This window comes from Colletotrichum fructicola (assembly GCF_000319635.2).
Source record: "Colletotrichum fructicola Nara gc5 chromosome Unknown KSG_Nara_v1_contig02, whole genome shotgun sequence".
Classification (NCBI taxonomy): domain Eukaryota; kingdom Fungi; phylum Ascomycota; class Sordariomycetes; order Glomerellales; family Glomerellaceae; genus Colletotrichum; species Colletotrichum fructicola.
Genome location: NW_027094052.1, coordinates 4877650 through 4904485, shown reverse-complemented (window position 1 = coordinate 4904485; position 26836 = coordinate 4877650). Strand labels below are relative to the sequence as shown.

The 26836-nt window shown below is 51.6% G+C and overlaps 9 protein-coding genes across 9 annotated transcripts; 5 read left to right on the top strand and 4 right to left on the bottom strand.

Moving 5' to 3' along the window:
- Positions 1 to 554: 554 nt before the first annotated feature.
- On the top strand, positions 555 to 1347 carry CGGC5_v004113 (uncharacterized protein; the record flags this gene model as incomplete). The annotated part of the gene is made up of 3 exons (XM_032033066.1): positions 555 to 577; positions 626 to 1234; positions 1293 to 1347. 3 exons carry the CDS (start codon positions 555 to 557, stop codon positions 1345 to 1347), a joined length of 687 nt encoding a protein of 228 aa, XP_031887785.1.
- A 705-nt stretch (positions 1348 to 2052) lies between these two features.
- Positions 2053 to 4518, bottom strand: CGGC5_v004112 (uncharacterized protein; the record flags this gene model as incomplete). The annotated part of the gene is made up of 8 exons (XM_066151227.1): positions 2053 to 2123; positions 2187 to 2582; positions 2647 to 3121; positions 3212 to 3298; positions 3355 to 4059; positions 4117 to 4174; positions 4243 to 4314; positions 4379 to 4518. The coding sequence occupies 8 exons, from the start codon at positions 4516 to 4518 to the stop codon at positions 2053 to 2055; spliced, it is 2004 nt and encodes a 667-aa protein (XP_066009354.1).
- Positions 4519 to 5580: 1062 nt separating this feature from the next.
- CGGC5_v004111 (uncharacterized protein) lies at positions 5581 to 7056 on the top strand (the record flags this gene model as incomplete). Its single annotated transcript, XM_032033068.1, has 5 exons — positions 5581 to 5665; positions 5784 to 6020; positions 6120 to 6244; positions 6357 to 6797; positions 6859 to 7056. The coding sequence occupies 5 exons, from the start codon at positions 5581 to 5583 to the stop codon at positions 7054 to 7056; spliced, it is 1086 nt and encodes a 361-aa protein (XP_031887783.1).
- A 1736-nt stretch (positions 7057 to 8792) lies between these two features.
- Positions 8793 to 9058, top strand: CGGC5_v004110 (uncharacterized protein; the record flags this gene model as incomplete). Its single annotated transcript, XM_032033069.1, has 2 exons — positions 8793 to 8947; positions 9013 to 9058. The coding sequence occupies 2 exons, from the start codon at positions 8793 to 8795 to the stop codon at positions 9056 to 9058; spliced, it is 201 nt and encodes a 66-aa protein (XP_031887782.1).
- Positions 9059 to 9241: 183 nt separating this feature from the next.
- On the bottom strand, positions 9242 to 12200 carry ctf18 (Chromosome transmission fidelity protein 18; the record flags this gene model as incomplete). Its single annotated transcript, XM_032033070.1, has 2 exons — positions 9242 to 9677; positions 9730 to 12200. The coding sequence occupies 2 exons, from the start codon at positions 12198 to 12200 to the stop codon at positions 9242 to 9244; spliced, it is 2907 nt and encodes a 968-aa protein (XP_031887781.1).
- Positions 12201 to 12720: 520 nt separating this feature from the next.
- CGGC5_v004108 (Bis(5'-nucleosyl)-tetraphosphatase) lies at positions 12721 to 13498 on the bottom strand (the record flags this gene model as incomplete). Its single annotated transcript, XM_032033071.1, has 2 exons — positions 12721 to 13266; positions 13448 to 13498. 2 exons carry the CDS (start codon positions 13496 to 13498, stop codon positions 12721 to 12723), a joined length of 597 nt encoding a protein of 198 aa, XP_031887780.1.
- Positions 13499 to 13879: 381 nt separating this feature from the next.
- CGGC5_v004107 (Ferrochelatase) lies at positions 13880 to 15246 on the bottom strand (the record flags this gene model as incomplete). Its single annotated transcript, XM_032033073.1, has 2 exons — positions 13880 to 14944; positions 14995 to 15246. 2 exons carry the CDS (start codon positions 15244 to 15246, stop codon positions 13880 to 13882), a joined length of 1317 nt encoding a protein of 438 aa, XP_031887629.1.
- A 548-nt stretch (positions 15247 to 15794) lies between these two features.
- On the top strand, positions 15795 to 17838 carry mus-51 (ATP-dependent DNA helicase II subunit 1; the record flags this gene model as incomplete). Its single annotated transcript, XM_032033074.1, has 3 exons — positions 15795 to 15860; positions 15909 to 16526; positions 16573 to 17838. 3 exons carry the CDS (start codon positions 15795 to 15797, stop codon positions 17836 to 17838), a joined length of 1950 nt encoding a protein of 649 aa, XP_031887630.1.
- Positions 17839 to 18007: 169 nt separating this feature from the next.
- On the top strand, positions 18008 to 18403 carry CGGC5_v004105 (uncharacterized protein; the record flags this gene model as incomplete). Its single annotated transcript, XM_066151226.1, has 2 exons — positions 18008 to 18192; positions 18253 to 18403. The coding sequence occupies 2 exons, from the start codon at positions 18008 to 18010 to the stop codon at positions 18401 to 18403; spliced, it is 336 nt and encodes a 111-aa protein (XP_066009511.1).
- Positions 18404 to 26836: the final 8433 nt, after the last annotated feature.

The window sequence follows — 26836 nt, the reverse complement described above, 5'->3', positions numbered from 1 at the left end:
TGTTGGCTGTTCTGATTTAAACGCACCGTCGGCCAAGTCCGGTCTTTTGTGGTACACCTCCACCACAGCCCACACATCGGACCATACTCGACAAATCAGCCAGGATGCCCGTCAATCCTCAGACCAAATCTGCCTTCATCAATGCACTACCGCGCGAGGTCCGTGATTCCATATATCTCGAGCTCTGGCGCTCCTGTGGTCTCCGTCAACATATTCTATATCATGGAGAACCAGAGTATCATCACTTCTGCCATTGGCCGTGCTCTATCGAGTTCGATGTTCAGGACCCATTGCAAAAAGAGCTTGAAGAGGTGAGAGTTCGCCTCGGCGTTCCCTTAGGCGAGGATATCTCCCGTCACAGTTGCCCTGGAATCGGAAGGCCTTATGCCAGATATTTGCAATCTCCATGGATGAACCACTGGCCTTGTGGCGAGGTTGCCTATCAGAAGCACGGCAAGGGGGCTTTGCCGGGCTTTGGTACTTCAGGGTTTACTTGTTGGAAAAAAGGCTGCAGTGGCCATGAAAACAGCGCCTGGTCAAACCCATATCTTTCCATGCTCTTGTTGTGCAAGACCGTGTGAGTTGCCCCACCATTCAGAAGACCATTCAATACTAACGAACGTAGATCGGAAGAGTGCCTGCAGTCCATCTACAGGTCGATAACATTCATCTTCACCGATATGCCGACTGTGCAGATGTTTTTCGGGTATTGCGAGCTTCATCCAATCGTAAAAACCTTCCCAAAAATAGGCATCACACCACTAGCCTTTTTCAAGTACGCTCGAAACGTGGAACTCTCGTTTGGTCCGGACTTTCCCCTGCAGCTACTGTGTGCGAATTTGGATCTTCCCGGAATTCCTCGCCGCCACGATGTCTACGATTTCCACTGGTTGCGCCTTGGCCGATTCGAGAACCTCCAGACCCTCAGCATATGGATCGCTTCACGTTGTAGCTCGAACCGTACCCCTTCAAAATACGATGCTCTCTGTGGCATCAAGGAACTTGATACAAGAAATTTGAGAGATCGTCTTGCGCCATTCGGCTTGATTGGCTCAGTCACGATAAGCACACCCCTTAGCTCACGCATAGCACCAGAAGAGGGTTTTGTGGAAGACGTCGCATTGCCTGGTACTCGACTTTTCAAACGAGGGTCTGGGGATAAATTCCATCCAATCTTGGGAACGGTCAACCCAGGAGGCATGTACGACGATGTGATTCACACTACATCTGAGATGTATGAGCACTTGGTTTCTTTCCGACGTCTACTTTGGCTAACACTTTGCCTCAAACAGGGAAGTTCGGCTTGGTTATGACGGAACCAATTACATTTTGATGAAGGACGGTTGAATGCGGCTACTAGCCGTAAGTTTGGTCAGTCTACAATGTGTTTTCCGTTTCAGAAGTTGCGGGGAATTGCCTCCGTTTAGGATGTAGAAAGTTGCTAGCTTTTCTCTTAAAGAGGGTCAAACTTGTGCATGAGACGTATTTTTCGGTCGAAGCCGTATAGATGAAAGATTCTCGTCATTTCGGCCAGCCCTTAACACACACATACACATACGCGCACGCGCGCATACTTACCCACACCATACTCAAGACAACCAGGCGTGAATACTCACGGCACTAGGGTCTCAGAGCTTTGGTTGATTACAGGCGGGCTCCCCAGCACCAAAAACAAAATGATGTTCAGATTTGAAGTACCCAATATTCGCGCACAGTGGAACCTTCAGATGCGTGCGTTCCTTCTTGAGCGGGGACACGTAACGGTTCATTTACACAGAGATTCACTTACGATTAGGATTTGATCATAGAAGACAACAGAGGACAGATCATAAAGTCTCTTGGAGGTAACCAACCCACTCCCTTTTGTAGTTTTTTCTCACTCAGCTGACATGAGCTGTTCCTACCTAACTAAAGGCTATCAACAAAGATCGAGGTAGTCTGTATTTGCAACGCGTCGTCAGGATCTAACTGCCTCATACCAGCTGCCTCATACAAAGCCCCTCACGTTGACATGCTCGAACTAAATCAAGATCATCCCAAATTTATCTATTCTCATTTGTTGGGATAGAAATCGTACCGCAAGCAGCCAGCATCAATCTGGCCTCCAGTTCCGCCATTGTTGCCTGTAAGAGTGGTCTGGTTAGCGTATAAGGTTATACTATTGATTGAAACGATGCAAAACATACATGATAGGTAGTTTTCCCTCATGATACTCGCACAGGTGATGCTCTTATCATCCGCAATGGGAAATTCAAGGCTCTGCTCACTAGCAGCCTTGCAACCGTCGATCCACGTGATCCTGAAGTTCCCTGGCTCGTAGCCGGGCAGGGGATGCCAGTAGACGTCTTCATCTCCTGCTCTCATCTTCTTGTCTTTGGCAAGGTCTTTGCAACCTAAGACAGACCAAAGTTCCTGAACGTTATTATGCACGTCGCTGTGTTTGTACCAATCATGGCACTCTCGCTTGCCAAGTGAGGGCTTCTCTGCCATCTTTTGCACCTCCCACGTGAACTTGCCGCAGCCGACGTCAATAGACGCCTTTCTGAACATGCGGTCTCCTGCTGAGCCATGATTCGATCCACCTAATATGAGACTCTTAGTCAGTTGATCCTTGGTCACTAACTTTTCAAGTCTGAGAGTGCTCACAGTTGCTCTTGACAAGCCTTTCCCATGCGCTTCTGCAGACGTCTTGGTCGTCTACCTGGCATTCGTCATCAAGAGGAAGAAATGACAGAAATATGGTGTAATCTTGGTAGTTGTCGATATTTTCCGGTGGTGTTCTTCGCACAAAACCTCTTTTCGTCTGTTGCTGGGTTGCCAAGGCGGCCTTCAGGCGAGGGATCTCATTACCGCTAATATCATACGGTGTAGGTCCTTGCGGTGCGCCTATATCATTCATTACCCTCTCGCAGAATGTCTTCGAAGTGCTGTCCAGAAAGAACTTGCTGGGAACATTAGTGAGCTCGCCAGGACATTCAATGCTGATCTCGGGCTGCGGAGGCTGCTGGGGCTCTTCTTTGATATTCTTTAACGCATCGAGGACAGCCTGGTCAAAGACGATGTCGGAAATGGTGACTTGGGTAACAATACTTGGGAAGCAACGGCATCCCTTTGTTTTGCCCTTTCATAAGTCAGTATGTCCGTGCAATCCGCGGAAAGCTGTCCCGGGAGAGAGAAGAGTGTGCATGCGAAGGTGGACGATTTGACTCACCTCGGAACAAGCCCAATCAACTAATCCTGTAGCCTTAGGATCTTCGATCTTGGAACTGGTGGGCTTACAATCTCCGTCGCATGATGGCTGTGGTTGATCTATCAGTCAGAGATGAGCATCCAGAACGGGCTTGGATATCTTACCGGAGTTCCCGTAGGACAGCTGCTGCTTGAGGTTGAAGTGCTCCTGGTGGATGTTTTGGTCTTGGTAACCCTATGGATGCTCTCCTTTGGGATCTCATTCGCGTTGGGGATTGCCTTGCCGTTTTGAATGTGTCCCCAAACCCAGGCCAAAAACGAGCCGGCTGTGATAGTCGAGCTCCCCCAGACGGCTGCATTCGCCGCTGCTTCGCCGCCTGAAAGAGCTGCACCTAGAACTTCAGCTTCTTCCTCAGATGAAAAGATGACCGTCTCTTCCACGGCAGACTCAGCTCCACCCTCGGCCTCGCCACCGTCAACCCAGCCGTCCTCGCTTCCTGGGCCACTTTCATATCCCGAGTCGTACTCCTCCGTCAAGACTTGATCTGTGAGAGGACGCGCAAAGCTGTTCCTGAGCTCTGTGTCGGCAGCTACACGTTGTACGTAATCGGCCAAGCCGCAAGCTGGGCCCTCCTGACGCTTGTAGACCACGTTTCGAGGCTGTCTCCTGTGCTTTGCAGCACAGGCGGTTACCTCCTTCGCTATCGCCTCTAGCTTAGCTTTAAGTCCGGGGCTCAGCAAGATGTTGAGACCGCCAGCGGCATTCTTCGATGCAGTGACAGCGTTCGTGACGGTCGCGACTGCTGTCCCTCCCGAACCAACAGACGTGACAGTTGTTATCGCAATGTACTGAGAGTTGTGTCCTATCCACTAGGCAAGTTGCGTGTCAACGAAAGAGTCACAAAAGAGAAAGACGGGCAACCTCACCTTTGTTGTACCTTGTTCCAACGTAAGATATCTCGTATGTGCCTCTATTTTACCTGGTCTATAGTTGATCCACAAGAATCGATTAGCTGCTGCATTTCATTTGAACATTCTGATGGGCGTACTTACGTAGGCTCAGCCCCAGGGGGGTTGACTCCAATTTGACCACTCTTAGTCGGCTCAATGGCGGCAACCACGACACTACCATGAAGTCATTAGCATCTGGACTTGTTGCCTCCGAATGGCCTCAGAAAGTGTATCATACCGGCCAGCCGCAGGATCCACTGTCTGTCGGGCAGTCAAGTGACCTTCGTTGGTGACGCTAGCCAAGGGTTGATCATGAAGCTGCGTAGCCGCCCCTGCATTTAACAGCAGACCGAAAACAACAAGAGTGTACGGCTTCATAATAGCTGTAACACGAAAATGGAATTGACAGCAATAGATTGAAAGTAGTTTTGAATGGAGGTTCGCAAAAGCCTTTGTAGTCAACTTCTACGAGAAAGATGGGATGGTCAGGAAGCTTGTTACATGGCTCCTACGATGCCAGCCACCGGCCTAAATATACCTTATACACATAGGTAACATTTAATGGTGGACAAGCTATCGCCAATGTCCCGCAAATCTTCTCAGCGGACTTCACTGACGAAAACTTGCCGTCTGTCTTCCATTGCTCTGGGGGCTGTCATCTATTTTGGTCATCGTGTTGGAGTCTAGCCTCAGACCCCACGCCAACAGGGCAGCGTCAATGTTGATGCCAAGCTCAACATGTTGACCGAAGCAACCAACAGAGCCCTCGAAATCAGTCACAATTCCTTCAATAATGGCCCAGCCGCTCCAGAGTCGGGTGATTTTCAATCAAAGCCGCACCGGCGCAGCACGCCGGTAACTACCTTGGGGCCGATAGCCCCCATCACTGTCACTCCGGCCCACCTCCGGGTCGCAAGTCCGGGCCAACAGACCCCATAAGAGCCTTCAATCTCCAACAGACTGCAACGGAATCGATTCTCAGACCCCTATTGCAATTTCCATTCAGCCGATCAGCCTCGTTAACTTTGATCATGCGTCGATCAGTCATTGGGGGCGTATGGTTGGAAGCTGTCAAGGTCAGTCTTGGACGCCCAAATCCAAGAAATTTCTGTAGCCAAGTAGGCTATTCTTAGTCAATGGTTCCATTTACTGCCTCCAGAATTCCTCCGGGTCTTGGGGTCGAGGCGGTGTTGCCTTTCTGTCAGTCTTGGTCCCAGGGCCGAGGACCAACTTGGTATCGCTCTACGGTCTATCTACAGTCCATGAATAGAATGGTTTCTCTTCTGTATAAATGGTGTCTTGCCAACTGGCTTGAGCTCACATTGAAGTAGAAGAACATGCTGAACTTGCTCATGCGGTCGAAGATTTCTCATACACCAACTATCACGATTCACGATTGAAGGTTGCTCCAACATTCATTTCATTGGGTCAACAGTCAGCATGCGCCCTCTTCAAATCCTCATTCTTGTCTTGCAAGGCTCGCTTGCCGCTGAAGCAGCTAGCTGGACGTTGCACGAATCTTGTTGTAAGTCGGTGATCCGATCTACTCGCCGAATGATTATGTCTCAGCGAGCTATTTGATCTGAATTTGCCTTGGATTTGGTGTGTAGTCAGGCAAAGACTGCCTACTAACGAGCACTTAGACAGAAAAGAAGTATTCGAGAACGGCAATCCATCAAAGAAGATCACTGTGGACGACAAGGAATTGGAGAATGCCATTCTCAAAGGCGTCGAGGACGCAAAGGCCTGGGCGGCAGCCGCCGCTTCCCACATTAAAGACTCACTGAGCAAAAACCCCTTGAAGGGTCGGACTGTCAAAGCTGCTTTAGAACCCCTTGTTGGGAAGGATGACTATAACAAAGCCGCAGGCGACGTCAAGTGTAAGTTGCTTCCCAGATAGCATCATGTTTCTTTTTCGAGTTCCATGACCCTATAGTCTACAGCATGAGGCCTCAACCTGACTTTCGAAATACTTGTAGCGAAATTCGACAACATCGCCACCATGGAAGGCCCCGTCGGTAGGGAGGGTAACGTGAATGGGAGATATGAGAAGTCTTCAGCTTGGGCAGCTCTCAAAAAGTCGGACGACCACCACTTCAACTTCGTAAGTTTCGTCTACATCTCATGTCAGCATCACAGAACCCGAGTCTTGAAACATTGAGACATACTTATTGTTTTCACATGCCATGATCGTTTGAGACTAAGTCCGCTACCAGATCATCACCTGCCGACCAGACATCGATTGGGTCCGTGACCGAAACGAATTCAACCCCTTGCCAGTTCCATGGGACAATGTCCGACAAAATCAACTCACGAATCCCCACGACTTTGTCAATTTTCTCAAAGAAGAAGAAGCGCCAGGAGACTGGAATGAGATAGACCACAATCAAGTCAAAGTCAAGGCCGTTACCGCGCGCGATCTGAATACGCCAACCGGCGAGCGTTTGAGAATCCCCGAATCGATCAATTTTCACCCCCTGTGGATCAAATTCCAGCGGAGCAGGGGATTTGTTGACTGGACGCAGGAAACGGTCAATAAAGCCACAGCGAAAACGGCCCCTGATGCGTTTCAGAAGCTAAGTGAGGAGAGGAAAAAGGATATTCGTCCAGTGGATGGCTTGCTTCAAGACTGCTTCACAACAAACGTTTTGCACGAGGTAGGCTCTATTACTAACAGATGTTGTTTATTCAGTCTCTTTTGCTTACCACACGTTTCAGTTCTTCCATCTGACGTCCTTTGGGGCTATGTTTGACGACATGGATCTAGCCTACGGATGGGCTAATAACGTCAAGGCCAAGAATCGCGAGAACCCCGACTTGTATTCTCTCGTTGCCGCGGTTATCCATTTGCTCTACAAAGAAGGAACGAACTACAAGGTGACGGCAGAGGGCCATGTGAAAGTCAAGGCTCCCTGATTGTTGTTATGGATGTGTCAATCACACAACAGTGGAGTGATGTAGTCATATGGATGCTTGTCGTGGAGACTACGTTGCGCTGCTCAAGGTGAGGGATAGCCTATTGTTCAACGTCTCGTTGATAATGAGCATGGAGAAGGATTCTTGCTAATCGGACGGATGACTATTATGTTAGGTCTAATAGTTTATTTCATACAATTTTGTTACCGTCGTCCCTATTGTCTCTAGCATCATCTATGCCTACTACCCGCCCGGATAGTAAAGCTCTTCAGAATTTAGTTCCGAGATCTTCTTTGGATGATTTCAGAATCGAACAAACATATCCACATAGAAATAAACCTCCCTTTTCTCTGCAAAGAACTGCACAGTCCTGTCTGCTTGCTTTTCAATTCAGCGAAATAGCAAAGTCCGAAGACAACATGTTGTGCCAAATGGCGAGTCTTTATTGTGGCGGATGAGCTACTTAATGATGTTATAGATATCGCAACATAGCACAAGTCAAAAGACGGCTACCATTCATAAGCATAGCGTTCCCTGCACGTAGCAGACCGCAATTGCCTAGAGTCCAGCCGCAGCCCGAAAGTCCGCAAAATACTCACCGACGGCATATTCCACAACTTGACAGCCGTCGCAGGTCCTAAAATGGTAACTGCGGATGGAGCCGCTGTTGACCCGAGCGTGCCGGAGCATCATCTCGTGTACGTAATGAGCGACAGAGTCAGTAACGGCCTGGCGAGAACCTTAATAGGCGAGGTTTCCTTTGTCCAACTCGGGGCGGAAAGGATAGGTCTTGCAACTCAACTAGGCCCATTCCTCTTTTGAGAATCATCTCGGAAATGGTTGCCGACGGGATGGAAATGGCTCGCTGCTGTCCAACTTGCCACTTTCGTCTGGACATGCCTTTTGTTCTGCATCATTGTCGAGTCAATTGTTGCTGCCGGTCAATACAATTAGGCTATTATCATAGAGTCTATTTATCCAGGGGAAACGGTTTCCAGTTGATGCAAAAGCTCAATGAATTGAGTCTTCGAGCAAGGATGACAACATCGCCTACCCGTCCTCTACGCAACTCAACCTTTCGCTCTCGGTTTCCTACCGTCTGAGCCCATTGGCCGGTAGCCGGCGGGATAGTTTTCAAACCGGTAGTTGGGCAGGGATGCCCTCAACTCCCACCAACTTGGGATCTGCCCCCCAGTTCATCTCATACCTACTCCCCCCACGTTCATCCCAGGATACCCGCATCGGCGTCCCCAGCCCTACGCCCACGACTCAGGCAACATTCGGGTTTTTTAAAGTTCGCGATGGAGGCTTTTCAGATTGCTGAAACTCATGTCAGTTATATTGCTGCTGGCTCATACACTATGTGGGAGGCGGTAAAGGTGGAGCAAATGCGAGTATCCAAGCTGGCCGTAGTCCGGAGACGTGATGCCTACACGGGGCGGATTTAGGGGAAAGTGCCCTTCCATACAATCGGGTACGCGGACATTGAGTTTTCCTAGGCGGACTGCTCCGCCTTGAAGTCTAGCTACTGGTCGGTGGATACCACCGCCGCCGACCTGCGATTTGGCATACGGGGAGTTTGTGTTCGAAGAGATCTGCTGGTGGATAAGAAAGCTATAAGACGGTCCAGTCTCCTCCTATGTTGCTCTCACCCATTCACCCCATCCAATCACCAAGTCTCGTCTCAGCTCAATAAACTTCTACAACGACAAACATCCCCTAAACCAACCGCCAAAATGCAGTTCTCTACCCTCCTCACCGTCTTCGCTTCCGTTGCCGCCGTCAGCGCCATCGCCGCCCCCAAGCCTCTGACCCCGGCCCAGTGCGCTGCCAGCAACCTGAAGCACTGCAACAACTCCAACGAGCCCTGCCCCATCGGCTGCTTCTGCCCGTGAGTTAACCCCTAGAGAGGTCAAGCCTAGAGTTGGAAGACCATGGAAACTGACGCGTTGATAGCGGCGGAAACCTGCCCGAGGGAGGCTGCTGCGCCGGCAGCTGCTAAACGGCTAAGCATCTCCGAGTGGGATGATGGGCGAGAGGATGACGCGGTGACCTGGAATTAGAGGCAGTTTAGTTGCAATACATGCCATTCATCGTGACCAAAACGACGCTCAACCCTCCTCAGCAGTAACAATTGTGAAGGCAAAACATCATAATGTATTCATCCCTCATACCCAAAGCGCTTCTACAACCCCTTCATAAACTCCCCGAAAGAGATAGGTTTCCTGACCGCATTATTCAATCCTTCATGGTACGTTACCCAGACCTTGATATCCTCCTTCGTCTCCTCCCTCTGCTTCTTCCTCTTGGTCCCGTTCGGATCCACTTCACCCAGAGGCCGCGTCGGGATGATCCTCCCGAAAAAGTCCTTCTTCACGCTCTTCTCGAGAGCCTTCTCCTGCTCTTTAATGATGTTCTCCTTGTCCACCTGCACAGGGGCCTCCTCAAGTCCCATGGGGTTGCCCGCTTTGAAGCGCGCCTGTCGCGCGGCCGCCTCGCGGAGAATGACGGTCTTTTGGAGTTCTTGATCGAGGCATTGGCGGACGGCGTAGCGTGTTGGGGCGGAGCTGGAGAGGAGAAGGCCTCCTGCTGTTTCGTATATCGCAAGTGCGTCAAGGTCACTGAGGATACGTTAGTGCGAACTTGTACATGAGGCGGCGGATGATGACTTACGGCTCCATGCGGTACACCCACTGAGGCCCCCTGTTCACCAACGAATCCGTCTCAATCTTGCCCTTTTGCATTTCGATACCGACCTCCGCCATGATCTCCGCGGCGCGTTTGACCATGGCCTTCTCGGTATCCTTTCGTACACTTGCTGTGCTCGTGCCGCTGCCGCCAATCACGACAGGCTTGACGTCTGGTGATACCATGCGAACAAGATACGGTAAGAAGTCCGTCGCGACATCTTCCGGGCTTCGGAAAGACCTCCCCAACGTGGGAGTGAGCTGTGCCTGAATGGCCTGTAGCATAGACTTGTTCTCCTTCAATGCTTGGTGGGCAGCATAGTCCGCTTGAGGACCAGAAAATGGCACGGGTGGCTCGTCGTTCTCCTGCGCATCTGCACCCCACTTCTTGTCGTAGCCCATGTTGACTTGATACTTTTTCGACGAGGCAAAGAGAGAGTGGCAGGCAAGAATAGGCTGGCTTAGATATGGCGCCAGCTCCCAGTCCTGGCTGAAAAAGGTTCTTGACGAGCAAGTGTCCAGAAAGTGCATCCAATCGTAAGCTTCGTTGGGCTTGGACAAGAACGAGTCGTCGTTGAATTCGCGGTTGGGGTATTCGAGGAAGATGTCAGTCATAATACGATCGACTTCGCCGCTGGTGTCAACCATGTGTCGCAAACGTTCCATGGCGTTCTTCTTGTGGTACTCGGCAAAACCCAGCTGAGCCTTGGGCTGCTCATGCTTGTGCTTGAGATGCGATGTGCTGTCCAAAGCTTGTTTCGGGAAGCCGCCACCTTCCTGAAAGATGCGTGACACGATGTCTTTCGTGCTTCCTCGTCCAAGACCCCTTGCTCCGCCGGCGCCGTTGGTAAGATCGTGCATAACGTTCTTCTCAAGCCATTGCCTTGTCAACTTGTCGTTGAAGCTCGCAGCAGCCTTGAAACGTCCAGCAACCCACTCACCAACAACCATTACGCCACGAAGATCGCCTTCGGCTCCGCTCTCGGCTCCTCGTTTCGCATCAATACCACTTGTCATACCCCAAGCGGCCTCGCAGATCTTGCGAGCAGCATCTTTCTCACAGGGAACGCCCTCCTTGTCGAAGACCGCCTTCAACCGCGTGACAACAGCATCGATGGTGGGTTTTCCAACATGGATAATCTCAGCCATACCTGACTGTCGGAGAGGTCTCAGTGCCGGAGCGTAGACGTCGTTGCAGATGAGAATAAGCGGTCTCATCAAACGAAAGTCGTCGCCCTTCTTCTTCTTGCGGTTGTTGTTCACAATTCCTGAGCCGTTCTTCTGGTCCAACAACACGAGATCGATGAGGGCTTTGACGAATCCTCCCTCTCCTGAAGCCCCAGCTCCGCCGACTACACCGTCCACCTCATCGACAACCACGCAAGCCGGTTTTGCAACCTTTTGCTGCTGCTCACCATCCTTGGTCTTGACGTTCTCGACCGTCTTCACACTTTCGGTTCCTAGGGAGGTCCGGATGCGGTTCTTGACGACGTCTTTGCTTCGGTCGTCACTGGCATTGATCTCCATCACATCGTATCCTGCTTGCCGCGCGCACACATGCGCCAGCGTTGTCTTTCCAAGACCGGGGGGGCCCGTCAACATGAGAATCTTCTTGTGTGGCTTTTCCTCCTCCTGCTGACCCTGCTTCGCGCCTGGCCGTCTCGAGATGGGCGCCTTCTTTGCGATACCAGGGAAGACGATAGGATCCCATCGCTTGAGCCAGCGCAGGACCATGCGGTTGGTGCCATCGTCACCGCAAAGATCGAGGAAGTTCTTGGCTCTGTACTTCTCGGTCCAGAGCAAAGTCTTCTTCTGAAGCTTGCCGACCACTGGCTCCTCCACTGACCGAACAGGTACATCGTTCTCTTTCCTTTGCGGCTTGGGCTTTTCCGCGGCCTCTTTCTTGGCCTTGTCGATGAGCTCATTGATATCGATACCATAGTATGCGCGCCTCGCCCTCCCTTCCTTCGTCTTGGATCTCGCAGCAACGATGTTCTCGTATGAAGTGTTGGTAGTCGGCTTCCGCTGCTTGATCGTTGTAGAGGCGCCGGTGCAAGTCGTTACTTTGAAGGTTCGCCCGCTCTTGAAAATCGACGGTGTAGAACTCAACAATGTAGATGCAAGGCTTCGAGGCGGTTCGGCGCGAGGAGGCTCTGTTTCTGTGGGAGCGCTGTTGTTCTGTTTCGCGGGTGCCGGCGCTGATGGCTCGAGAATCTCTTCGTCAGGGGTGAGTGTAACAGGGGCTGGTCGTTGACTGCGCGATCCAAAGTCAAGGATCTGCTTCTTCAATGGTGGCTGCTGGGCGTCATTGTCGGAATCGGAATCATCGTCAAGCAGAAATCCGCTCTTGACCTTCGGCTTGGATTTTGTCGGGTCGGCCGCTGCTGGGCGCGCGCGCTTCCCTGCGGGTGGTGAGGAGCTGGCAGGAAATGTGATGGGCGATGAAGCACTCGGCATTTTGGGTACTTGTTTGCTAAGACGAGATCTGGTCCGAGGCTATCTTCGTGGCGACGTCCAAGGCTGCTTCGACTTGCAATTGCAGAAAGTGTGTCGCTGCAGTGACAAGCCAGGTGGGATGGGAGACGCGCGACGGGACGCGCTTCGTCCTGAACGCGTTGAGTGCGAGTGGGTCCGCCTCTATACTGTGCTAATTGAGTGAGATGAGTTTAGCGCACTGTATCTTACAGACTGATGACGTGAAGGGATGCTCAACGCCAGCCTTGAGAGCAGTTGCGGTGAGCCCAGTTGATGTTTTGAAGACGACATTTGAAATTAAATTGTGTACCAATGCTTTCCAATGCTTCTTATCAACTTGCATCAAAGAGGCGTAAATGCAGATTGCAGTCTGCAAGTGAGAAATCCCATGTGATCTCACAACCGGCACCTCATGGCCCGTTAAATTCACAGCCAACATAGACAAATGCCGTACACTTTCTCTTATCCTTCATCCTACGTTCTAACCAGACATATTTCAATTCTACCTCTCACCAGCAGCTTCCATCTCCTTCAACAAGCCCCGGTACAAGTCAGCCTCCGCAACCATCTCCTCCATGCTTCTCGCCTTCCTCATCGCATCCTCAATCCTCGCAAACTTGCCCCCGGGCTCGGGTCTCATCCCAATTTCAGCGTCCCACAGCGCACCCCCGATGTTGCCCTCCTCGCTCGCCATCTGCTCGTAAATCTCATCCCTCGGCCCTGAGTCGTCTTTCGCTGTCTCGCCGGGTACGCGCGGGATAATGTGTACGTGAACATGTGAAACCGTCTGGCCCGCGTCCGCGCCGTCCTGCACGGCTATGTTGAAGGAGCCTGCCTCCGGGGCAGCCGGCGTGCCTGACGAGGAAGGGAAATAGCGGCGCGCGAGCATTTTTTGCACGAGCTGCGTCGTGGTGAAGAGGTCTGTTACTTCCGCTGGCGGGAGGTCTGTGAGGCGCTTGTGAGGCTTGAGAGGGCAGATGAGGACGTGGCCTGGAAGCAAAGGCTTGAGGTTGACGAGGGCGAAGGAGTGGGCTGTCTTGTAGAAGACCTGTGTCATGTTAGCCATTATTCTTGATGTTTCCGTGTTGAGTTCTGGATAGCGGGTTGAAGCAGGCAGGTGACGATGAGCGGCAGCTGTTTTGAACTACAATGGCAAGATGCGCAATCCAGACGCTCCAATGCCCATCTCATACGGCCATTCAATGACCGAGATCTTCTTCGAGACTAACCTGCCCAGTGACCTCAAAGGGCCCGAAATGAATCTTTTCTTGGGAGCTCATTGTTCGTCGGGAAATAGTAATATGAGCTCTGGATAAGTTGTAAAATGTTCTTGAGCTGAACATGGTCCTCTGTGAGTTAGGTGTGAGCTGCAGCTGGAACATGGGTAAGGAGAGACGACCCTCCGGAGATCGTCTGGTTTGGTGGAGTAACTTCAGCCAGGGAAATTGTTAGTGGCACACTCGAAGTGTGGTGGCGTCATCAACATGGATCCAACCGCCCGGCAACAATTGAGTAGACATCTTTTATGGGACGGATTGCGACCAGAGTTGAACTTGTTTTTATTCCTGCCCCCGCCAGTATTGCATTTTGACCCTAACAGATCCCGGTTGCTATAAAAGTACATGATTACAGTCTCCCGCCGTGGTTTAAGATGATATTTCCTATTGCGCCAGTACCTTCTCCTGAGCTCCAAACAGCTTCGTCTGTTGACCCGCAAAGAACTTCTTTGACTCAGCACAACGTTCGCTCTTGCACCCGGGGCAGCGAAGCTCCATCTGTGGTGAGCAGGAAATGCCGCTGTCAAGGTGAGCCTTGGCGATATCAGCCAGAGCCTTGATGAAGACAGGGCTGCCATTCAAACTCTCAACGCGCTTCACAGTCTCGGGGCTTCCTGAATCTCCGATAACCTCCAGGTCGAGCTCATACAGAGTCTCAATGTGATCGGAGGTGAACGCAATAGGGATCAGGACCAGGTCCTTCTGGCCCTTGTGGATGTAGTTCTCGACCGAATCAGAAGTCTGGGGGCCGAGCCATGCGGACGGGCCGACTTGCGATTGCCAGCAAAGGCGGTAGGGGTTGGAGAACTTGAGGCGCTGCATGACAGCGTAGACAGTAGCAGCAACCTCGGCCGGGTACGGGTCTCCTCTGTTCACCACAGACATGGGCAAGCTGTGTGCTGAGAACAGCAAGACGACGTCCTTCCGCCTCTCCTCGGGGTACTCCAGGAGCTTGGCCTCGATGTTTTGCGCAAAAGCCTCCACCAGGCCCGGATGTACCGGCCACCTGTCAATAACACTCCAAGAGATCGTGCCGTCGCCCGGCGTCGCGTCCGTGGCTGACTTGCCCTCCAACCTTTGCCGCCACTTCCACAGCTCATTCATGCTGCTTCCCGTCGTCGAACACGAGTATTGCGGGTATTGTGTGAAGGCTACAGCTCTTCCGCCCTTTCCGTTTCCGAAACCATCATCCAGCAGCTTGTTGTACATCTCCTCGGTCAGGGGATCGGCGTAACGGAACGCAACGTAAGGCTTGTGCGGTGCGGTCTCGGGAGAGATCTGGTCGAGGATCTTGCACATCTCTGCGCTCTGGTACTCGGACCATTTGCGGATGGGGGAACCCCCACCGATTTCTGCGTACTGCTTCTGGATCTTGGGAGTTCGTCGCTTCGAGATGAAGGGGCCGAGGTAGTTCTGGTAGCGTCCGAGAGGAATCAAGTCTCCATCTGCCTGCGCATTGTCAGCGTGCGGAGCGTCTGGGGGTTCGTGGAGGGGCATACGAAGAGTCTGCTCAGGAAGTCGCCCACTTCGTCTGTCGTTGAAGGGCCACCCATGTTCAGGAATACCATGGCCGTCGGACCCTTGGAACCGGCGGAGTTTTGTGTAACGGGCGGAACGGTTGCCATAGACCTCAATTGAGGTGCTGATTGCTTCGGCAGAGCCAAAGCTAGAGGTGCGGCGCCATTGCGCGCTGAAGTCGTCGCCTTAGACAAGCTCCTGGAGAGCTGTCCTGTTGAGTACTTGAACGCCATTGCTCTACAACGACGATGTACGAAAAGATAGTGTACAAAGAGGGAACACAAGAAACGGTCGGTAAGTGGTGATGGTTCAGAGTGGTCTAAGAAAACATAGCTGTGGCAATCGTGGACCCTGGCGATGTGTGGGCGATGCTGGACGAGGCCATGTGGATTTCGGCTTCGATGACGAAGGAAATCCCGATCTGGACAGGAGCCCACCGAATGCCGAGCAGCACCCCTGCAAGACCGAGCTCATACAGAGATACCTTATCGGAAGCCCATGTCACTGCAAACTTTAAGGTACTTATTTAACCTGCCTCGGTTTCGGCCAATAGCACGCTGCGTAATCCGAAATATAGATCACGTGGTCGCGCGCTCGCACGCGGGTACCTGCGAGCTTCGCTAGAGAGGTCCGCGCCAGAACAGCTGCCCCTGTCGCGTCTGCTGCCTGGAGCTGCCTGTTGCGCTGAAGGGCCCAACCGAGTTCGCGACTACATGAAATAGCTGTCGCCCGCCGCGACCAACAACGCCAAAACTAACACCGAGTCACACAGATCCTCGCAATGGCTGATCGCGAAGACTACAAGAGAGAGGAGGATGACGATGCGGAGGAGGAGCTCGATGAGACTGTACGAGCCCACATCTGAGAGCCATGACTTACAGCTGACCCCTCTCAGGACTACAAGGCACAAAAGGACGCTGTCCTTCTGGCCATTGATGTGAGCTCGTCAATGCTGCAGCCGCCTCCAGCATCAAACTCCAAAAAGGCAGACAAGGACAGCGCCGTCCAGGCCGCGCTGAAATGCGCCTACCAGCTTATGCAGCAGCGCATCATCTCCAACCCCAAGGACATGATGGGCATCCTCTTCTTCGGCACCGAAAAGTCCAAGTTCCAGGAGGAAAGCGGTCGCAGTGGCCTGGGCTATCCCCACTGCTATCTCTTCACTGACCTAGACGTCCCCGCAGCGGAGGACGTCAAGGCGCTGAAGACATTAGTGGGGGTCGACGGGGAGGAGGGAGAAGACGAAGATGAGGTGTTGGTGCCAGCCAAGGAGAGCGTCCAGATGGCGAATGTCTTCTTCTGCGCAAACCAGATTTTCACAACTAAGGCGGCGAACTTCGGAAGCAGGAGGTTGTTCATCATCACCGACAACGACAGTCCTCACGGCGATGACAAGGCGGCCAAGTCCGCTTCTGCCGTGCGCGCAAAGGATCTGTACGACCTCGGTGTTATCATCGAGTTGTTCCCTATCACCAGGGACGACAAGAAGTTCGACCTCACCAGGTTCTACGATGTAAGCAGTTCGCACTCTCCTTGGTGTTCCGGCCTAATAGTGACAGGATATAATCTATCGTGACCAAACAGCAGAGGCAAATCTTTCAGAGATCCGCAACTCGAGATCAGGAGACGGCATCACTCTTCTCAACTCCCTAATCTCAAATATCAACTCCAAGGAGACCCCCAAGCGCTCCCTCTTCTCCAATCTCCCCTTCGAGATCGCCCCAGGGCTGCGCATCTCCGTCAAGGGCTACAACATCCTCCACCGCCAAACACCCGCCAGAACATCCTACATCTGGCTTGACGGCGAGAAGCCCCAGCTCGCCACAGGCGAAACAACTCGAATTGCAGAGGATAGTGCCCGCACAGTCGAGAAGCCCGAGTTCAAAAAGGCCTACAAATTTGGCGGCGAGTACGTCCACTTCACCACCGAGGAGCAAAAGTCCCTCAAGGACTTTGGTACCCCCATAATCCGCATCATCGGCTTCAAGCCGCGGTCCATGCTCCCATTTTGGGCCAGCGTCAAGAAGTCAACTTTCATCTTCCCTTCCGAGGAGGATTACGTCGGCTCGACCCGCGTCTTCACTGCCCTCTGGCAGAAGCTGCTCAAGTACAAAAAGATTGGAGTCGCATGGGCTATCACTCGCTCCAACGCGAACCCGATTCTCGTTGCCATCATTCCCTCCCACGAGCAATCCGAAGACGACTCCACCACGCCCTACCTACCCGCAGGCCTCTGGCTGACACCTCTCCCCTTTGCCGATGACCTCCGCGAAGGCCCTGAGCCGCCCGCCGACCTTGTCCGCAGCACCAACGAGCTCACCGACCAAATGCGCGTCATCGTTCAACAGCTGCAGCTGCCCAAAGCCATGTACAACCCCAAGAAGTACCCGAATCCTTCACTGCAGTGGCACTACAAGATCCTCCAGGTCCTCGCGCTCGAGGAGGAGTACCCCGAGAAAGCGGAAGATCTGACGGAGCCCAAGTACAAGGCCATCAGTAAGCGCGCCGGCGGATACCTCGAAGAGTGGGCTGAGACGCTGCAGGCGGAAGCCAAGAATGTGATGGCTAAGCAGGCTATCAAGCGAGATGCGGAAGACGATGACGACGGCAGGCCGGCAAAGAGGGCGAAGGCGGCGCCGAAGGCCAAGGTCTCTGGATCGGGAATGACCACGGCGCAGCTCAAGGCCGCTGCTGATGCAGACACTCTGGGCAAAATGCTCGTTGCAGACCTGAAGGATGTCCTTGCTGCGAGAGGCTTGAGCACGGCCGGAAAGAAGGCAGAACTTGTCGAGAGGCTTGAGGAGTGGATTGAGAGCAATGCTTGATATGTCGAACGGATGAAATGGGCTGTACAATATCAAATGGCGTTGTCTGGCGCGTCTCGTGTATGAAAAAGGGCTACCAAGACTTAGTATCGTTAGCCTAGCTACGGAATTTCTTTTCTTCGCTTCATCACCTTCGCACATTGCATGTTCACAAGTGTGGGTACAAACCATGCGAATGCCTACCATCTTGATCAAGCAGCATGCAGTACCATCCGACCCAGATATCGACCTCGTCCTACCTGTGATAGCTCCTCAATCTGTTCTCCATGCTCTTTTTCTCTTCCGGACAATGCCGGAAATGTCAACCGGGCCCAGACTTAGGCTCATTCGACCATGGGAGAGGCAGTACAAAACGTGAGTTGGTCGGTGTTCCTTCTATTCGTTTATTATCCTCGGTGCTGAGTCACTCTTCAGATTCCCTCCTAGAATCTTCACCAGCTTCATGCCAATCTGGCAGCATTTGCGACCTCTTTGCGGGGTCTTCAGGCTGTGGGAGACAGATGGCGGCTGGCCTTCCGAGCTCTTGCCTGGGCAGGAGGCGCCCCTTCCCCAGCAACCTATATAAGGCCCTTCCCTGCCACACCTTCAAACAATTCAGCAGGCCTTGCCGGGCTGGGCACAAGCTGCCCTAGCTTACAAAACCTAAAAAAAGAGGCTATGGTCTAGCTGGTCAGCGAGTGAGGTACCTACCTTAACGTTTAAGAAGAACGGGGACCAGTGCTCGTTCGCCTTGGGGCGCTCAGTTCGAGTCTGATTTGGTCGAAAGGCCCAGTGAAAAGTGAATTGAGGATATTACTTTTTTGCGTTCCGCTATCGCTTTCGTCGAAGTTTGACTCATTTTCTGTTCAACTGGACTTGCGTTTTTAGTTGTTTCCCTTCGTCCTCTGCTTTTCTTTCCTGCGCTGTCTCTTTAGACGCTTACTGCTGGAAGTCTTAAGTCAGTCAGTTTTCTAGTAAATTAGATTATATTATTAATCTCATGATGATCAGGCTGATCGAGGTGTCGGTCCTAGTGCAGAGTCTGCGTGATCGTGAGACCTCCAGATGTGGAAGGTACACAGTGGCCTCCTATCCAATCGTGCCTGTTGAAAGGCGCCCCTTCCCTATTGTCCTTTATTACCCCCTCCCCTTCCCAACTTCCTAACAATGAGGCAGACTGGAGAGCTAGGCGATTAAGTTGTCAAAATCAAATTGGCTGGCCGATGGTCTAGCTGGTGAGCCAGTCTTCCCCTATTCCGATATGGATTGTACTTGCTGCGCCTAGAGGCGATCAGGTTGATTCCGGAAAGGTGTCAAGAGCCCATGGTGAGAGATCCTGGTTGGATGAGGGCATTTCCTTTTGCGAGCATCGTATTCTGGTTGCATCTGCGCCTCTGGCTACGGTTCGTTTAAGTATCTTTGTAGCGTCTTCCTTCCCGATCCTTCCTAGCGCCCCTTCCTCCCCGACGTCCTTTCTCCCTCCGCGTTCGTTCTTTCCAATTCACAGGTGCCTCGTAGCTATTAAGCCGCTTGCCATTCCAAGTCGGAAAAAGCAACTGCAACAACGCCAGTTGGTCAGTAAGGAGTGTGGCCAACATCGTCCCGCCTTGCTCGCGTCAAACGCTCAGTTCGAATCTGGCAGTTGAAAAGCCCAGCGCAATTGAGGACAATCGTTTTGTTTTTCTCTTTTCTAAGGGCCCTCCCTCTTTTTCTTCTTACCTCCGGTGTCTATAGGTCTGGCAAAAGTCTCCCATTGTTTTGGTCAACTTGCGTGAGCTCTTGGCAATTCAATACGCTGTTTCGCTCGTATAGAGGCATGCTGTGTGAAAGGGATGCCGTATGGCTCGTCACATGTCGCGGTATTCTCCTTGTGCCACTCATGGGAAACGATTATGAGACAACCAGATAGTTCGAGAGGGCAAAGGGGCCAAAGATCGACCCTACGCTCCGCTTCGCCAGAGGTCGCCAGGGGCCAGGACTCAGGATTGGAGATGTTCTCCGCGGAGATTTGGTTAATGGTCATACCCATGAAGCCTTCCTCCGTCGTCGTCATGCGGGATAATGGCTGCAAAGCTGAGTACCTACGTACTTATCGTCAATAATTGACTCTTAATACTTCAAAAAGGTGCCTCCAGAAAAGTGACACGGAGACGGAACTTCCGATAGGCGCCGCCCGCCGTCATTTGCGTAGCTGTGATCTCGCTGACTCACGAACATGTGCTGGACGGGGAAACTTTCCAGAAGCGCTACTGTGTTCGTAAATTCGTGCGGGAGCCAGCGCTTCCTCCGGAAAGGTGCAGAGTAGGAGCAAGTCGCGATGACCCGCTTCGAGCCTAAGACGATTCGATCTGCTGGCGAAGTGTAGGAGTTGTGTTGCGAAATCTGGTGGTTTCAGGACAGCAGGATACCTGTGTAAATGGACTTGAAGTCGTCCTTGGAAACATGGTTGGATGACGATTTTCTTATGGTCGCCCACGTCCAGAACCACTCCCTCAGTCAAAAAAGTCAATTTCGTTTCTTGCGTATTGAGGTCTTGCTACTAACATTGCTCACATCTCTATGATGAACCATGAAGAAATGGATGTTGCGATGAACCTGCAGTCATCATGCGATTTCTTGACAGAACTGTACTGTGGTATCTACGTAATGCGCACGCTTCAATGAAGTGGTCAACCTATTTAAAATGGATGCCTACTAACGTCAAATGCTGCCATTCTTCTGTTTCGGCTGCAAGGAAATAAGTTGACCCTCTCTTTGAGTGCCAAGCCTCCCAAGTAATTTTCGCTCAAGGGAAATTTGAAGTGTTTGGCTTGTGTAACACACCATCACCTCACTTTGATTCTCAATCAATCTGCCATTTGCCGTCACTGTCATTCTTCCACTCGTTATTATTCAGCTGACGTGAATACTGGGTATGTCTCGAAGCCGGGACCATGCTTCAATATCTCTCCATCCCAGTCATATTCAACACGAGAGTAGTGACACATATCGGGGACTGTAGCACATAATATCTTTTGAGAACTCTCGTCATTCTTAGTCTTTCTCAAGTATCTTGTGAGGATTAAGCAAGAAAAGACAGTCTAGACCGGTACAGAACGTGGCAATGTGTATGTTCTGTATTATCACATCAGCAATCGTTCTCACCTGTCATGTGATTACTTTGAAGCTTGGGTTTAAAGTAAAGCCGATGTTTCAACACTCGCGATTCATTTGGCGGTGTCGGGGGATAAACACTCAATTCTTCCTGAGACTATTTATATCTACCTCTGTAGACCTTTTTCTCTTACACATGACGAGCTTTTGAATCAAGACCCCGACATTGAGGACCAAAACCTTTACCAATCGCACGGCCATGCTTGCGATCTGGATTAATCCAGATGTGTCTGTTTGCAATACACTATATATGGCCTTTCAAGACACGATCTGTAAAAGCAAAATGCATGAGCCTTCTCTCGGGTTCAGTCATGGACCTAGTTGTTTCCTGACACGCCTCGGCATCAACCCTGCCATTATCAGAAGCACCCGTAAAATTCATCAGGAGGTCACCTGCTTAAGTACTCATCTTCGTTATTCATCACTTCGTAGGTATTAATGAGAATACTGAGAGGAGGACGCATTCGCTCTAAGATTGCGGTAGGGATGGGATTTCTATCTGCGCCTGGTGTAAGCTGGTGTCGTCCCCTTCTCAGCATTTTTCAAGATGGAGTGCGTCTCTGGAGTATCATTTGCTAATGAATAGAAGTCCGGGCTGACCGCACTTCTTTCTGCTGACGACTTGTTCGTCCTTTTGCCTCGGCAATGTTTAGTGTCATAGCCTTTGCAGTGCCTTGAAATTCTAGGTATAAATTCGAATGGTATGAGCGATCTCTAAACGGAGTAGCCAGCAACAATACGATCACTAGTGTCCGTCTGACGCTAAGACGACCATAACCTTGCAGGTCTTCATGCTTCTCACTTACGTACTGTAACTCAAACCTCGGGTGAACCACACCTAGCCCCGTCATTTGACTCTCCTGTCCGCTGCGTATATTCACTAATAATCTCACAGAAAAGACGTCACAAAGTCTATGATGCGTATTTGCAAACAAGCAGACCGCACTCGCTCAGTCCTTGCTGTAGCAAGCGCGGTTAGCCTTCAATTGAGAGAGACAACCTCAAATTGTGGCACTATGAGACAGAATTATGAATCAAATCCCAGCTCCAGCCGGCTTCGTTTTGCATTTAAGCACACCAAAGACTCCGCCCCCCGATTCACTTGTCTAAATACAAGCTATTAAAAGAAACTCTGCTCTTCTCAGCCTTTCCATTCTCGCAAGACCGCATTACAGTTACATGCGGTATTCTACCTCTTTAATTCTTGTCACCAGCAGAGATTAAGTGACACAAGACGAATTAGTCCTAATTGCGCCCGAAGGAGTGAACCACTTCATGGGACAACACCAGTGTCTTCTTCCATCACTTTCCTCTGCAATGTATTCCAACGAGAATCGTATTGTGTACTGTCAGCGCCACAGCCTGTGTCTATCACAAAAGACCGAAGTAATGAGGGAAAAGCCCAACAATCCATGGTAACTGTAGTGATGCATATTAGGAGCATAAGGTGGGACTCGAGACTCTAATGCACCTTGTCACGTACATTGACGCTCAAGACTCCTCAGCCATCCAGGCCCTACCCTATAAAATATAAGCGTCTCAGTCTCAAAGTGGCAACAAGAACACAAAGTCAAAGCAAGAAATAGCGGCCAGAATAGTTGAGGGGCCTGATCATACCAAGCTCAAATACATATTTAACGCCCAGCCAGGAAGACGCTTTGGTCTAGGTCAATGACCTGACAATATCGGTAACGTTCTGGACTCCAATTTAGCGGCAAGGTTGATGTCTGCAATTTGAATTGCTACGCATGAACTGCTAGCATATGTGATGTGCCTACGAACAATTTTTAACCCGCGTCATCACTGCTTCTCTCTCTGTCACTTCCCCTGGCATATTGCTTGTGAATCAGCACTAAGGGCTTGGCCGTATTGATATGAAACTCAGACACTACTGCAAAAATAGTTAGGGACTTACATGTCAACTATTCACTGTCTCTTTTCGAACCAAATATTTCACAGTATGCCGCAAATATGTCATTGTTTGGTGACAGATATTATGAAGCCTGCGGAACAGATACTTAAATACAAAACTTGAAACAGCCTTACCACAATCTCGTCTCAAAGAAGCTCCTGTTCTTCAAACTATAAAAGGCAGTCTACAACGCAGCCATATAAATTACCACACAAGAAATGAGTGCGACCGTAGTCATGGCTATTGGAGAGATGTCTGCGACAGTTTAGAACCTACAGCAGTTCACAACCAGCAGCTGCATCTATCTAGAGCAGAAGAAGGCGCATATGTTCATGAAAGCTGAAAGACGTTGTAGCAGGCATCGTCACTCATTGCGCGTGTCATATGTGTATGAGGATGAATAACACCCACCGCATGCAACAAGCTAAAGTTTTCTGAGCCTTCTGAATGGAGACCCTGTCATTACAATATCAACTGCCCATATTTTGGTGTATTCCACTTCACAGACACTTCATCTGAGAGGGAGCTCTATGCTTTGTGATCGCTTGCTTCTGTCAAAGTACGACTCGCTTGGTGGGTGAGGAACATATCTTATATATGCCTTTAGAAAGTGAAGAACGAGGACGACGTCTGAATAGGCTCTAGGGTGTGTAAAGAGGCATGGTAGTCAAAAGATTTCGTCGTCATTCAAACTGAGAGGCTCCAGCTCAGGAAACTTGGTGTGCTTTCATGATAGCGAAGAACTCATAACGAAGCTTCAACTGAATGACAGTCATAGCCATCCATCTCCAAGAGAGGACAAGACAGAAACCAGCAACGTCACCACAAAGACAAGCATTCTCCCACGACAGGCACATCTCATAATACCATCACACAAAATAACCACAGGACGTCAAAAGAATCACAAAAGGGTGTCCAAGCCAAATCCCCTCCCATAACAGGGGTCCAACCCAGCTAAGGTGGTGAGACTGTGGCCTGTCCTCCCACGCGCCGTCATCCCACTCTATCCCACCCATCCGAACCCCCAACTCCCCCGCCCCCAACCCAATCCCACAAGTAAGCATCCCTCCACCAGCCTGCCCGACTAACACACACCGGGCATGCGGGATGTCAACCATCGGACAGGCTACTGTTCCTCCTGAACACCCATCGGCCATCCCCGAAGCTACCCGAGTCCGGTCGCAGAGGCACGACATCTGCGCGCGCGAGATATGCCACCTACCTTTTGACTCCAAAGATGGTGTGCTCCCGAGAAATCCTCGTACAACAGCTGGCGAGATCTGCGGGGAAGGACGAGGACATTGGAGGCTCTGGGGTAAAACGCCCCGATGGACTGACGTGAAGAAACTTTACTTATTGCCGGATGAGCTGGGCTCGTCCAACCTGACAGGTAAAATTGCTCAGCAGGATAATTAGGATCCGCCAGGTAACATGCCATTGACACCCTCCACGAAGGACCCGGCGAGACTCTTCCAAGGTGGTATAACCGCGTAGTAACGAGCCAGCGAGTGTTCAGTCCTGTGAGAGGAATGCTATTTGATTGCATTGCTATCGAGATGCCCCTCCATCTGAACAATCCGACTACCCCGGACTCGATGATCAACCCCGAGCAAGACACGCAGCAGCATCCCACCAGTCTGCACATGCCAGGACATGGTGTGAGCCGCTCCGTTGCCGGCGGCGGCTCTTACCTAGCCTGCCCATCTAACTGGGATCGTCGCTCTGCGAAATTTCCTGACAGGCGGGCGGGTGAGTTGAACGACAGGAGATGGCATGAGGACTAATGTTTAATGATGCTCGCGGGCGCACCATGCCTGCAGCCGGTGCGGGGGAGGCTTTCTCTCGAGATTGTGTATGGATGTCCTGTATGTACAAAGATCACGAGGTCATTGGAATGGCTTTTTCGAATGCCCAATTGGAGCCTTGGGCCGGTTGCGCTCAACCGGGCGCTTTATTCTAGCACTAGCCAGGCAGGTCTTTTTCGAGTTTTCATTTGGGGCGTGAATCGGTTGGGGGCCGAAGAATCTGAGCTCAAGTCCAGAACGTTAGCGACAAACACAGAGCGTAGCATCCGGAGCAGGAGGATGACTGCCGAGACGAATCAGCCAGGTTCAAGTGTCTCGGCGTAGTACTCAACGGCGGATAGACTTTCTATTCGCGCTTCCTGGCCCTTAGTGTCCCGACGAATAAGGCTGGGTGCACTCGCACAGCAGGTGAAACGCCGTTGAAGCCCGAAGGCGAGGCGTCGTGGTGAAGGGACTGGGCAAACGCGATGCTAAATCAGAAGCCAGCCCTGTCCTTGTCAGATAGATACTGCATCGCTTCGAGCCGGCTCCCCTAATCATTCGCATGCATTCCGACATTGCTAGACCTCGGGATCCCTAATTAGTATGTCTGTCAGTTTTCAGACGACAGACGCGCAGCCCGACTAGTCTGACAGCTGCTGTCCAACTTCAAGACTCAATAACATCGAAGAAAGAGACGCCGTGGCGAGTAACGTAATGAAGCGCGAATGACTACGTGGCCAAAATCGAAAAAGGTATTCGATGGGCGCCGAATGCGTTATGTCTCTCGTATCGAATTGGTCATATCCAGGACGCGATAACAGTGTCGCCCAGCAGCTTTGCCACGGTCGTCTGGCCATTACAACGGTCCAGAAATCCTCACGATGATGGCGTATGAGAGCAAGCGCAGTCTCTGCGAGACGCAAGCGAGGGGGCAATGGAACTCCGAGGAAGGTGCTCAGGAAGCTCTGCTTAGGAGAGCAATGGCGTCAATGGCCAGCGAGCAAACCTCCACGGCTTCACAGAACCTGTATTCGGACAGCTGCATGTTTGCCGCAGATTTCTTTTTGACGTTGAACAGGCAGTGAGGTCACCGTGACCCTGGAACGGCTCGCGATCATCGGCGCCATACTGGTCGAGAACCCTTCCAGACCCGACAATCAGGGCCGATGAACGGCTAGCAGGGAGACATCCGCTTCGTAACCCGGTACTTCTCCTCTGGTGGACTCTGACGATACGATTTCATTGGATATCGGATGTGTACTAGTTGCTCAATGAGGATATTTATCGTCGACTCAAACGATCTTCTCTGCCGTCCGCCAGTTGTGGTAATGGCAGGAAACGAACAAGCGTCGGGTAGTTACCCGGAGAAAAAGGTCGTCGATAGACGGACACTAAGGATCAATAGACGCGATTTGATGTCGCCCTGATCAGCGTCTTTGCCTTCGGAGTCGATGAAGGGATCCCGTCTTCCGTCGTCGCCCAAAACGCCCAGCACGGGAGGCGCATGCGGCCATTCAGCAGGGTCTATGCACAGGACCTGAATTCAGTTTCGCTCCGCATGATCTGGGCCGCATGTTCAAAGTCGATGAAGCAGTACGAATAAGGTCGTGTGGTTGAACAGCACGTCCCAACCCCCCGGCATCGCCATCTGGCTGCCTTCTCAGACTCGACCAAGATCTGGATGCCTGACTTTTCGCTCCGCCCAGGAGGCCGTTGGGCCGCCAAAAGACCCTGAAGTGTCGACGCAAGTTGATAGGAGTCATAATCGAAAAATCTGGCAGAGGCCGACGCAGATAGGTATCACACAGCACGTGTTCGGCGCTCAAGGCCTGCTGTGACCAGGGCCGACAATCGGGCTTGGTAACACCTGCGACCCAGCGAATCAACGGCTGACACACGACCGCAATTCGAAGCCAAGATGAGCTCAACCCGCATACGCGGTCGCCCGTGCAGAGAAGTCAGCAAAAAGCCGCTTCCCGTGTCTAAGCAGACGCAGGTCGGTCTTTTTGCTGCAAAGTTGTGAGACATAGATGTCTCAAGACCTTGCAGAGGACCTAGCGAAGCGTACGCGCTCTATTGACGATAGACGGGAAAGCCATCTGCGTCACACCGAATCGTCAGGCTAGGGAACAGGCGGTCGAGATGACGCATCCTTTGCACAGCCCTT